A 13,354-nucleotide genomic window follows, 5' to 3' on the forward strand; every position below is an offset into this window, starting at 1 on the left:
GATTGGAAAAGCAAAAAAACCATTTAAGGCCTTTTGAGAGCCCAATCATGATGGAGGACAGGCCCAAGATGAATTTTTTCTACTAACTACTGCTGCTATAATCGTGAAGGCTTTGGTTCTTGCCGTAGACCTTGTTGATTTGATCGGGCCTCCTAGCTAGGTGGATTGCATAGTTTTTAAAGACTTTAACTACATATATGTTTTGAGTCTCAAAGCTGTTTGTTTCTTCTGAAAAATGGCTTTGAAATTCTCGCACAAAGCGAACATAAAAAGATCTCATAAATTGTGTTTGTGTTATCAAATTATGTTAGATTGTAAATTTCTTTTTTATTATAAGATAGATTTAACATATGATATATATTAAACTACATCGGCTTATAAACTTCATTTTATAAAATCTCTTTGAAGATCTAACACTTTTTTTATTAAAAAAATACTAAATTTTATTTTTATTTAAATTCCAAAATTTCTCAAAAGTGTCCTAAATTTAAGGCAAAGTTGTGAAAAATGTTGAATGGCATGTATCATTATTCTAAGAAAAATTATTCTCATAAACTACTATTCACTACTCCACGTACGTATACACTCCACATCCTATGAAAAATACTCTCATACCCTATGAAAAAAAAAACTATAAACATGAGGTGTGGGAATGAATAGTAGCTAATACATAACATTCATCTTCTTCTAAAGGTTTAGCTACCTTGTTCGATAAGTTCTTGAAACTAGCATAGGGTATAGAACTAGATGTTTTGCCAAGGAATGTACAAGAGAATTAGAGAAGGTTTTGACAGTGAGTTGAGTTGAGATAAGATTAGATGAGAATTGAAAGTTGAATAAAATATTGTTAGCATATAATTTTTAAATATTATTCATATTTTGGGATGTGAAAAAGTTGAATTATTTATTATATTTTATTTAAAATTTTTTTAAAAAAAACTGTAATAATTAGATCAAACAAAATGATATGAGTTGAGATGATTTTTAAATTCATCGTAAAGACTTATCTCATCTCATACAGAGGTGATGATCTTACTACTATCTCACATCATCTAATTTTATCTCATCTAATTTTAACTAATAATTTTATTAATATTCATAAATCATTTTAATTCATTTTATCTCACCTTATTTCACTATCCCAACAAGTTTTTAATAGGAAAGCATAAAGATCTTAAAATATATTTGTTACCAAAGTAAATGCATGTAACCTACGTGCATATTTGGATTCGATCGATGGTAGTTAATTAGGTATATATATGACAAGACAAGTGATCAGTTATATATGAGTAATTTATAATTTGGTTGTACGTAAGGTTTGTAAAAAGTGATCTGGGACGTTCAAACTATATATATATATACACATTTTATTATAATAAGTGATTATCTAACTGTGAATAATAATTTTTGTTTTTTTTCTATTTTTTTTCCATTAAGTCCGTTAAATCTCGTTTTATCAAATCCTTTAAGACACTTGATCATTTGACGTATAGCTCCATTGTAGAATTTAATGAAGGATCTTGTTTACTAAAAGATCCTTAAAACTCTTGATCATTTGATATGTAGCTCTCTTATAGAATTTAATGAAAAATTATGTTTTACCAAAAAGTCCTTAATAGTCCCGCGACGCACATAAATTGACGTCTCTTTTTCCTGTCTTTTTTTTTTAGTGTACTCATTTTCCTTTCTTTTTGTTTCAATTTTTTAAATAAAAAAATTAAAATTAGTTTATTCTTTAGAAGTAAATAGATAATTCAATATGAATGTAGACCAATACTTATACTTTGCTGAAGTTTAAATTTTTTTATCTTGATTTTTTATCTTTCTTTAGCCTTGTATTTTCTTTTCCCAGACAAATAAGCTACTGGCTTTTTCACTTTTTTTTTTTAATTTAAATCATTATGTCAAGTGCACTCCGGAGCTAACGCACCGGGGCCATTCCCTAATGTGTGTATATTATATATATATATATATATAAATATTTTGTTTTGATCATTTTTGTGCTTTCCATATTATTCGTTTCCGTTTCAAGGCATTAGTCCTTTGTTAATCTTTGCTTTGGAGAGATCAAGGGATCGGGTTCTCAGCTTTTCATCACTGGCTGGATCGAATTAGTCAATAGTAAATATTATTGGAGCTTAATTAATTAATTAATTAATTGGTTTTAATTTATTGTGTAGTATTCTCTTGGATGAATTAATTAAACATTAATACGTGCTACCTAGCTAGAATTTACCCAAAATGACATGAATTGCAGAGATCTTTATCGAGAACTTTCGGTATCATATTATTTTATATATATTAATTTACGACTATTCTTTTTAGTGCGATGTTGATATATCACTACAAAAGTTGATACCACTCAATTTTCTAGAAAGTTATAACTGAAAAATTACAATATTCATTATCTAGGTAATCCGTACATAGATGTTAAAAAAAAAATTCTTAACCTATCATTTAGTGGAATATTATTCTTATTTCATCTAAAGATCGAAGAAGGTATATTTGATTTAGTACCATGCCTTTAGGATCTAATTAATCTATCATGCACAAATTAAAAAACTAAAAAATGTTTTAAAATTATAAATCAAGGATAATATTAATATATATGATCAGTTGCTAGGTCCCATATGATGGGGCTAGAGGGTGGCAGGGTGCATGTCCCAATTAATAAAGGTGCATGCTCACATAAATCACGCCATAAAAATCCACTAATTAAAATATTCAAGTCGATTAAGTTGATCCAAATTGAATCGGTAAAAAATTGAACCGATTTTAGTGAGTTTTTTGAATCGTCCATTGAATTGCTTCAATATTCGACCAATTCAGATCGATTCAAACTTATTCTAGCTGATTTTACACCTATTTAAACCAATTCCAATCGATTGAAAATTGTATTTGTTTTTAAGTTGTTTAACAATTAAGTTTTTTTTTTTTTTATTGTAAAAAAATATGATAAAAATTAACATATATTAACTTTTTTCATTATTGTATTCAATAAGAATCACAAAAAACTCGAAAGATAAAACATGTAATTCTTTATTTTCTTTAGTTGAGCAGAAAAATTAGGAGATGAATGAGTATTTTATATTATATTTATGGTTGTTTATAAAATACTACATTTGTCATGAACCTATAACTTAATAGTCTTTATCTTCTTCGTATATGAGGCAAAAAAGTGTCTACAATTGAGGTTTACTACATAAATTATATGTTTATTAAAACTATTTAGATTCATATATGTCAAGTTTTTATTGAAACTAGTAAATGAATTTATATTTTATACTCTTTTTATACATGATAAGATTAAATGCTTGAATTTCATTACATGTGATTTTTAATACTTTTATCAAAAGTGAAATAATCGATTCAAAATTTTCATTGATCATCTGATTCAATTTATTGAACTCGATTTCAAATCCAATTCTGATTTTTCGAACCTTGACTTAATGTTACCTTTAGGTAGTGAGATATTTTTAAGTATTCTGTGAATAATAATGAAAAAGTAATGATAGAATATTAAATAGTAGTGAATAGTAGTATTGAAAAGTAGGTAAAAAATAATAATAAAATAATAAATAGTAATAAGTTATTCTGAGAATATTTGAAGTATTTTGAGAATAAATTCTGACAAAGTAATAATACTTGAGGTATTCAATTTAATTAACCTCTCGTACGTTGAAGGTGGTTGATCTCGATCACTCTCAATGGACTTATAACCCGGCCCCTTACATATGCATCTGGCCTCGTGCGCGCGGAAGATCACTGATAATGACATAGCTAGCCAGATGTGCAAGAAATATCCAGTTAAAAAATAAAGTAATCGATCATCATGCATGTTATCGCAGTTAGGATTCTCCAACGTCGTCAAAGTAACGATATATATGCAGTGCATCAATACCTCTCGAAAAGACTCTCAACGTACAAAGGGGGGGAATACACAAAAAATTGAGAGGGCCGGGTCACATTCTACTACATTAATCTTTTCCCCAGCCAGTACGCACAGTAGTACTTTCTGAAGAAGATATTTTTATTTTATCCTTACAATAATATTCTGATCTATTCATCGAAAGAGACTGCCCGCCTGAAAACTGATCTCAAAGGGTCACATGCTCCGGCCCTTGATTTTTTGCTTTTTTCTTTTTGTTTGTTTTTGGATGACACAACACAGTACGTAATCTTTCATTTTCTCTAGTTGTGATGGACGTACTACGACGTATAACTTTGTCTCGTAGTACGGTCATATATCATGTAATGCAAACGTACGCTAATAGAGTACTTGTGGTATATATCTAATATATATTAATTAATGTAATTATATATATATAGTTTTTACTGGCCACGATTAATATTGTTTCAGTACTCCGGCCAGAACAATAAATGCAACAAATTAATGTATTATATTCAAGATCGAGATCATAGAGAGGAAAACAGAGTGAAAATAACCATGCATGTTATAATATCGTAACGCAGGCCAGCCAGCTAATGCATCAGCGCTAGTCTCTAGACTCTAATTAATTAAGGAAGGTTCCGGCCTTGAACATGCATGTGAACTTGGGATGTTAGCTAGTACTCCTAAAAGCAGGCTTACTGCTTGCATACATGATTGGCATGCATGGCCTCGTTCAATAATATATAACGTTTAATATATATATATATATATACACACGATCAAGTTTAATATTTTGCATGTGAACCCCTGGGGCTAGCTGTAGAATCACAAGAGGAAGCACATGCAAGGGATTTAGACAAATTGAACTGAGAAACAACAGAGACATGGGTCCTTCATGAAGAAATTCCCAGCTTGTTTATGCTCCACTGTCCAGCAGCTTCTTTATTCTCCCAAGCTTTTCAGAATCCGCTGCATGCTGATTTATTAGGCTTCTCATGTTTGTGCGTGTATGTTGATTAGCCTTGTGATCTGTAAATTAAAACTCTATAATTTATAGTTCCGTACGTGATCTTGACATGAGAAAGACTTCCTGAAATGATACATATGCTTGCTTTACATTGAATTATATATATATATATATATGCACTACACAACTTAACTATATATATATAGTTAATTTCCTGCAAAATATATATACTCGATCTCCAATGCGAGATGTGATGAAGACAGATACCATTCGAAGTAGCTTTAGAAAATCATTACCATGCACTAGTTCGCTTTCCTTGGATGCAAAGCCAAAGATATACTAAAGCGTCTTTAGTGAAATTGAGAAATAATTATATATATATATATGCATATAATATATATATATATATATATATATAATGCACCATGACTTTTATTCTTTTTTCCCAGCTTGGTTCAAGTATATATATGATCATGATCAACTATATCAAGGGACGATCGATGCTTAAAGACAAAAGTTGTTTTTTTTTTCCAAACGTGGGTCAGTGCACCTTTTTAAATATAAATAAAATAAAATAAAAGTGCCGAGTGGGTATATATAAAGACCACCCATTTTATACAGTCGAGAGGCTTTGGAATCATGTGGCATCGAGGATATTGATAAAGGGTCCTGATTGGCCCTACCAATTACAACCCCTTTCGCCCTTTTTCTTAGATTCCCCACGCTAAAAAAACATTGCACCCAAATAAAAATCAATCAAGATGGAATAGTACTACTTGGAAACGTATGATCAGAACCGTTGACTGCGACATCAACTGTCAAATCATGGCATATTCACTCCCACGAGATGGATGGACATGGAGATTAATCGTGCTAACAAGCATTAATAAAGAGACAAAGACACCTGTTTTAGATATTCATATATTCCAATCTTTTTATGTAAATACAATAATGGGTGCCAAAAATATTACAGCTCACATGTCAAATAAGATGTGCAAGTCACACCATAAAGACCAAAACACCACTCTCTCTCACGTTACAATCCCGTGGGGCCTACGGGTTTATTGGACTTTGTTCTACTTACACAGTATTAATATCCGACCCCTCAGACCGGGTGGACCACCCCTGAACAAGGAGCCAACTGTATCATGATTGATGCAGGCGCGCGCCACACACAACGAACTCAAGCATGTACGGTAAAGTGAGAACTATGGAGAAAAAGGGAGAGCAAACGTGGTACAAACAGCAGGCGCGGCTTTCTAAAATGCTTCCCGCACTGTACGGCCGCAAAATGTGAAAGTACTACTTATAACGACCTGACAACAACCTCTCACCCCCAATCTCTATTTTTATTTCATTTTTATTTTTATTTTTCCTTATTAATATTTTATTTTTTACCGTGAACAAATAATCTATAAAGAAAAATAAATTAGAGAAGTCGCGGAGTACCAGCTGCCACGTGGTTATATGGTCTTTGCTAGATTCTGAGGATCCCACCAACACTAGCGTCTTGCTGCAGCCACGGCTCCTATCGACATTGGCGAGCCGATGACAGCGGCCGCAGCGTCGTGTGATACGATGTTACTGGACAAACGATTTTGGTCGTACAGGAATCCGTCGACGATGAGGTCACTCGGTCTGACCACGAGCTTCTCCCACGCTTCTTCAGCCTCCAGGCGGCTTCTTCTCCGGAACACTTCAGTGGCGTCGAGCCGATGTATATTCCATTCCCACTTGTTCTGGAAACGATGGATCTTTTGCAGCTGGCGACAAGCCAACAGACAGGTGTTTTCCTTGATTTTCTCAATGGCTACCTTAAGAAGTCGAGCACGAGTTCTCTTATCGGCTGTGGCTTCTATCCTTAAATATTTATCCATTTCAGGCACACCGATTGCGCGCCTGATTCCTCGCGAATAATCGGCTTTCGGGTCGAACAATTTCCTCACCTCGTCCACCAAACCAGCTTCCACCATCCGGTTGACTCGCTCTGATACAAAGGAATGGAGCACAGGCAAGGATACGTCGACCCAGAGGAAGCAACACTCGTACTTCATCCGAAATTCAGCACGTTGGTTTACCATCGCTGCAATATAAGAATTGGAGCCACCGGCAATGATCGGGAGCCGGTCGCGGCCGGTAACAGACTCCATGGCCAAAGAAGCATGATGGCAGAAATCGTTTGCTGTGAAGTTGGAGTCAGGATCCATGGTTCCTAGTAAATGATGTGGGACCCCACGACACTCCTCTTCGGTGACTTTATTCGTAACGATTTCAAGTCCTTTGTAAACTTGCATTTTGTCGGAATTTATAATCTCGGCCGGGAAACGAGTGGCCAAGTCGATGGCGAGCCTTGACTTGCCGGTGCCAGTTGCTCCCATTACAATCACAACCTTGTTTTTCCGACGGAACAATTCCATATCGAGGACCGGTACTCCAGGAAAGTTCACGAGGGGCTGAACTTGTTTGCAGACGGACAGTGAAGTTCTCATCATTTTAAACCTGCCAAGTTGACCGAGAGGTATATTTTAATAATTTAAACAGGTTATCTAGCTTGTATTGACTTTGAAGTAAAAGCAATCATAATTAAGCTAAAAAAACAACAAAGAGAGAGAAAGAGATAAGACTACACGTCTATGCATGGCCGAGAGAGTTAAGGAAGAGATCAAACTGAGATTAGCCAAAGGTATATAAGATTACAGAAAACACGCATGTAAACAGACGCCATACGGAAATTCATCAAAATACCCCCACATGGTTTCTAGGACCACCGTACCTCTGAGATATATGAAAAACGTGGCGACCTGTGCAGAAAATGGTAGCGTACAATTTCTCTCTTTGTATACACAAAAGACGCAAAGAAAAATAGAGATAGAGAGGGGACGAACGGGGCAGAGAGAGAGAGAGAGAGCCCTGCAAAAGAAAAGGGGTGGAATAAAGGACTGCAACAGATATCGTGGAAATCTAGTGCAGGAAGTGGGTTTGCTTGTTTTTTTCCTTTTTGTAGGTATATAAAAGATATCTTCTGTTTATATGAACCACAAAACGAATGGCAATGTTATCTTCTCTCTCTATATGTATATATATATATTCTCTGGAGAAAAAAAAAAAAGAACTATATATACACAACACTCTCTGAAGGGTGACTTGGAGTTTTGGAGGATTTATGACGTAAAGTAAATTTTTTTCATCAGTACTCCTGATGATCAAGTTCAGATATGACTTGCAGCAGAAGCTGAAGAGAGAGCTTAGAATTTATATGGAGCTTAGAATTTTAACAATCGAGAGATTTGCAGGGGGTTTTCCGTGTGGACAGGAACCTCCAGAACATGGCCCATGACAGTACATGATCCAAATATTATATATTATTAATATATATTATTATCATCAAGAGTATTCGGCCTGAATAAATATTGTACAGGTAATTATATTAAAAGTGAGTTTGCATGGTCGTAGTTAATTATATTCTTAAGGAATTAAGGACATGCAATGGCAAAGATCACCGTTTGTGTGGGTTTCAAGTTAGGATTCCTTTCTTCGACTTATGATTTGCCGTTTAGTTTGATCTTAAATATTGCAGCTCACCTGGCTTGCTAAAACTTCTTATAAAATTAATAGGTCTACGCATGTACACATCATGGAGCCAAGCTAGTTAGGTCAAAGAGTAGATATTGTGATCGAGCATAAGACATATATATGAATATTTGTGACGGAAATGACTATTTATAATAAAAGTAGACTCATTTTAATATAAAATAATTATTTTTATATTAAATAATTGAATACAAATAAATAATTTTTTTATAATGTGACGTAGTATTACATCAAGTAATAATTGGTTTTAAAATGAAATGTAGAAACTATATATATATATATATATATATATATATAAATTCGGGACCGGCCGCCTCCATCAGTATCATGCATGGTTTCGAGGTTAATTAAGGATGGATAATAAATTAAAGAGATAGAGACGGGCCCTAGTGGCCTGATCGATCATGATAAATATTAATATTGATTATAAATAATTAAATAAAAATTAGTTTATGGACCTAATTAATTACTAGCTAGGGCTGATCAGTACGTACCATTCATTAGTTCAAAGGTCTGCATTAGCTGCTAGGAATATATGAGGTACGTATATGCATCATGATAATGGTGTATTTTAATTAACTTTGGCTAAATAAAAATTAGTCAACTCATTGTAGGAAGTAGTAGTAGTAGTGGCTCATTATAGGATTCCCCTAGCGGCGCTATTTGTTTATTCCTCATAAACAATATTTTAATTAGGGTCTTATAAGTTCTCATGCATGATGTCCTAATTCTCCCTTAGAAAGTTGAAAGAACCCGTATATATCACCAACATTTTGGGTGGAAAAAAGCAGTGGCCAAGTAGGATTAATTAATTTACTTTTAGTTATGATCGGTTAATTTGATACCTAATTAAATAATTAATTATTTTTATGGTGAGAAGACAAGACTAGCTACCATTCTTATAATTAAGATAGGTATAGGCGAATCGAGTTAGAACAAATAATATAAGTACCTCAAGCTTTATATATAATTAGTTTAATTTTAGTTCCAAATTATGTCCTTTAATTTTGATAAAATAAAATACTTATATTATATTCTATAACTTTATTTATATATCTAATATATTTTATATATGTAAGCTTAACAATAATACTTTAAGAAAAATAATTACGAAGTTACTCAAAATTTGTATGTTTATAAAAATCATTTGAGCAAATTTCATGGGAGTTATATTGTCTAATAATTAACCATAATTTTGAGTATACAAATAGCTCATTTAATAATATAAATCGAGTCAAATTAGACTTTCGTCATGTTGATAATGAATAGAGGTGGAAATATATGACACAACCTGTGAACTCAACATGAACACAACCCATTTATAGACATGATTGCATATATAAAAGCTCTAATTTATATATGAGCCAAATATATATATATATATATATATATATATATTTTTTTTCATTTATATATTTTGAAGAGCAATGATACCCTCCATCACCAAGGTCAACCATGCATGCATGATTATGTATTTCATTTCAAATGGCTTCTTCTATCAACCAAAATGTACCACGTCACCAAGCCGTACGTGTGATTGAGAATGACAATGATTAGGATGAAGAAAATCATTATTCTATTTTGAATCTTGAGCATTTGCTTCATAATTTTATTCATACTGTTGTAGGAAGGAACTCTACGAATTTGAATTGATCCGCCATCCATTGAAAACTAACAAACATATATTAATCTGTATCATTACCTTAACTAAATCGCTTTTAGGGTTTACCAGCTTCACTGTAGTTAGAGATGATATTGTAGTTTAGTTATAATTAATTGTCATTAGTAATATAACGTGTAAATAAACCAAGTAAATATATTAGTTGATCTGTAGTTTTGTTTTATTTTGTACAGAAGTAAGAAAGTCATACACGTCAAGTTTCTTTACTTCAATTTCTGGATTCTCTCTTTTCTTCTTTTCTTCCTAGTTTCTTCATGGTATCAGATTTCTTCGACAATGGCGTCCTCTTTTTCTGCTTCCTCTATTGTTAATCAAAATGATGATTCTTCTACACCTTATTTTCTCCATCATAGAGATAATTCTGGTCTTGCTCTTGTCACTCAAGTTCTCTTGGGGACAATTATCATACATGGAGTCGATCTGTACGTATGGCTTTAAGAGCCAAGAACAATCTTCCTGGCATTGATGGTTCTTTGGTGTTGCCTGAAGATCATTCTGATCCTTTCTATGAAGCTTGGCTACATTGCAATGATATGATTTTATCATGGTTGCTGAATTCTATTTCTAAAGAAATTGCCGTGAGTTGCGTTTTCATCGATAGTGCCAAAGATTTGTGGAGCGACCTTAAAGATCGATTCTCTCAACGGAATGACCCTCGTATTTTCCAATTGCAAAAATTACTCAGTTCTTTGCAATAAGGTGATCTCTCTATTACTTCCTATTTCACTCAACTTAAAACCCTATGGGATGAATTGATGTTTTATCATCCTGTACCTACTTGTGGTTGTTGTTCTAATTGTCGTTGTGGTGTTGTTCAAGCCTTTATTGCTAACCTCCATGAAGAATATGTCATGCGATTCTTGATTGGTCTTAGTGACTCTTTTGTTACTGTTCGGGATCAAATCCTTCTAATGGATCCTTTACCCCTATTTCTCGTGTCTTTTCTTTGGCTTTACAAGCAAAGAGGGAACATGTTATTTTGCCCACTCTTGTGCATAATTTTGACGCTACTGCTTTGGTTATTGCTGAACCAACAACCAATTCTCGAGTTTAAGAACATAAATTGGTTCAATCACGTCCACGTTTTTCTAATCAGAAATCCAAGTCACTTTGCAGCCACTGTGGTATGACTGGCCATACCAACGATAGATGCTACAAGCTTCTAGGTTACCCGCCTGGCTTCAAGATGAACAAACCACGACTTAACTTTGTTTCTAGCCATCCATTCGAGTCATCTTTTCAAGAGTCTCAAGTGGTTGAGTTACCCCAATTTCCTTTTACCCAAGAACAATGCCAACAACTCTTATCACTACTTGAAAATCATAAGCCTCATACTTCCAATCCTATGGTTAACCTTGTAGGTACTTCATCTCATCACAATGTTGAAACTGTTCTCAGCCAATCAGGTATAATTTCTTCTCCTTTTGCTTTTTCTTTATCCAAGCATAATTCACCTTCTAGTTCTTCAAACTTCCTTGGATTATTGACATTGCTGCTACTAACCACATGGTCTGTTTTGTACACTTTTTTCAATCTTTTTCAATTGCTAATTGCATGTCTGTTACCCTTCTAGCTGGTCTCAAAGTTCCAGTTACACATAATGGCTCTGTTAAGTTTTTTGATTCCTTAATCTTGCACAATGTTCTTTGCATCCCATCTTTCTTTCTCATCCCATCTTCTCTCTGCAAGTAAATTGCTTAGTTCCAATTCTTGCTCTCTAATATTCTTCTCTAAATTTTGTTTTATATAGGACATGTGTCAATGGAAGACGATTGGGTTGGGTAAAGAAAAAGATGGACTTTACTACTTGTTGTCTTCGTTAGTTTCTTCATTTCCTGTAAACATTTTTGTATCTTTGTTTCCTATAAACACTACTTCTGTAAACACTACTCAATCTTCTTTTGATTTGTGGCACTGTCCTTTCGGTCACACTTCAAATACTAGACAATCATTGTTGCAAAAACAGTGTCCTTCAATAAATTTCTCTCATTTCAATTGTGATATTTGTCATTATGCCAAACAACCTCGTTTATTTTTCCCACTTAGTTCTTCAATTACCACTTGCCCATTTGAGCTCATTCATTGTGACATTTGGGTCCTTTCTCTACACCTACATTGAAAGGTTTTCGTTACTTTTTAACTATAGTTGATGATTTCATAAGGACCACCTGGGTTTTCTTCTAAAAGTGAAATCAGATGAGTCATCTAAACAGCTTTCCTTTGTATCCTTGATTGAAAACCAATATCATAAAACCATAAAAATACTACGTAGTGACAATAGTTTGGAGTTCAATATGCCTTCTAGGGTTGTAAAAATAAACTGGAGAATTAGAAAATCGGCCCGAACTAGTCCGGGACCGATTCCTCCATTTTAAAAATGGTCATAACGGGTCCGGTCTTTATTTTATATTTTCTAGGATTGAATCAGACCAGACTAATTCACATATTTATATATTTTTAATTAATTTTTAATATTATATTATATATAATATTTTTATAAATTATAATTATATATAAAATAATGTTATATTATAATTTATAACATAAAATTTTAATCTTAAACAATAACATTTATTTGATCATATGTTTTAAATATAAAATATATATTAATTACATTTTAGGCTTAATAAATTCTCAACATATTTCTTTTGATAAATATATTAGTAATACTAATATACATTAGTATATTAATTACTATATTATCACTAACATATAGTACTAGTACTATACCAATAGTATTACTATATACTATTAATAGTATTAGTGTATTACTAACATTTATGTATATTAATATATATAACTATAAGATATTATAGATTTAATATATATTAAAAATCAAAAAATTAGACCGAATCGGACCAGAACCGGTAAAATCGAAAGTATCGGTTTAGGAAGGTAACAGGTGTATACCGGTTCGATCCTAAAATTTGTCCAGAATCGGACTAAACCAGACCTGTTACACCCCTAATGCCTTCTTTTTATTCTTCCAAACACATTATTCATCAGTGTAGTTGTGTTGCCACCTCACAAGAAAATGACAGTGTAGAGCGTAAGCATAGACATCTTCTTGAAGTAGCTAGAGCTTTACGTTTTCAATCCAATTTACCTCTTCAATTCTGGGGGGTGTTGCATTCTTACTGCTACCTGCCTTATTAACAGACTTCCTACCCCCTTTTATCCAATAAATCACCTTATGAGACGCTTCATTCATCAACCCTTTCAT

The 13,354-nt window shown here is 33.1% G+C and overlaps 1 protein-coding gene across 2 annotated transcripts; it reads right to left on the minus strand.

The window, feature by feature from the left end:
* Positions 1-5,766: 5,766 nt before the first annotated feature.
* Positions 5,767-8,073, minus strand: LOC121242178 (adenylate isopentenyltransferase 5, chloroplastic-like). Of its 2 annotated transcripts, none has more exons than XM_041140077.1 (2): positions 7,745-8,073; positions 5,767-7,358 (listed from the first exon to the last, which is right to left on the minus strand). In XM_041140077.1, exon 2 carries the CDS (start codon positions 7,349-7,351, stop codon positions 6,362-6,364), a length of 990 nt encoding a protein of 329 aa, XP_040996011.1. In that variant the 5' UTR covers positions 7,352-7,358; positions 7,745-8,073; the 3' UTR covers positions 5,767-6,361. The 2 variants fall into 2 exon arrangements, with proteins under 2 accessions (XP_040996011.1, XP_040996009.1); XM_041140075.1 differs by having other exon boundaries at positions 7,633-8,073.
* Between the last annotated feature and the right edge of the window lie 5,281 nt (positions 8,074-13,354).

This window comes from Juglans microcarpa x Juglans regia, chromosome 1D (assembly GCF_004785595.1).
Source record: "Juglans microcarpa x Juglans regia isolate MS1-56 chromosome 1D, Jm3101_v1.0, whole genome shotgun sequence".
Taxonomy (NCBI): domain Eukaryota; kingdom Viridiplantae; phylum Streptophyta; class Magnoliopsida; order Fagales; family Juglandaceae; genus Juglans; species Juglans microcarpa x Juglans regia.

Coding starts and splice junctions, on each gene's coding strand:
- LOC121242178 (XM_041140077.1), bottom strand. CDS start 7,351: ATGATGAGAACTTCACTGTCCGTCTGCAAACAAGTTCAGCCCCTCGTG.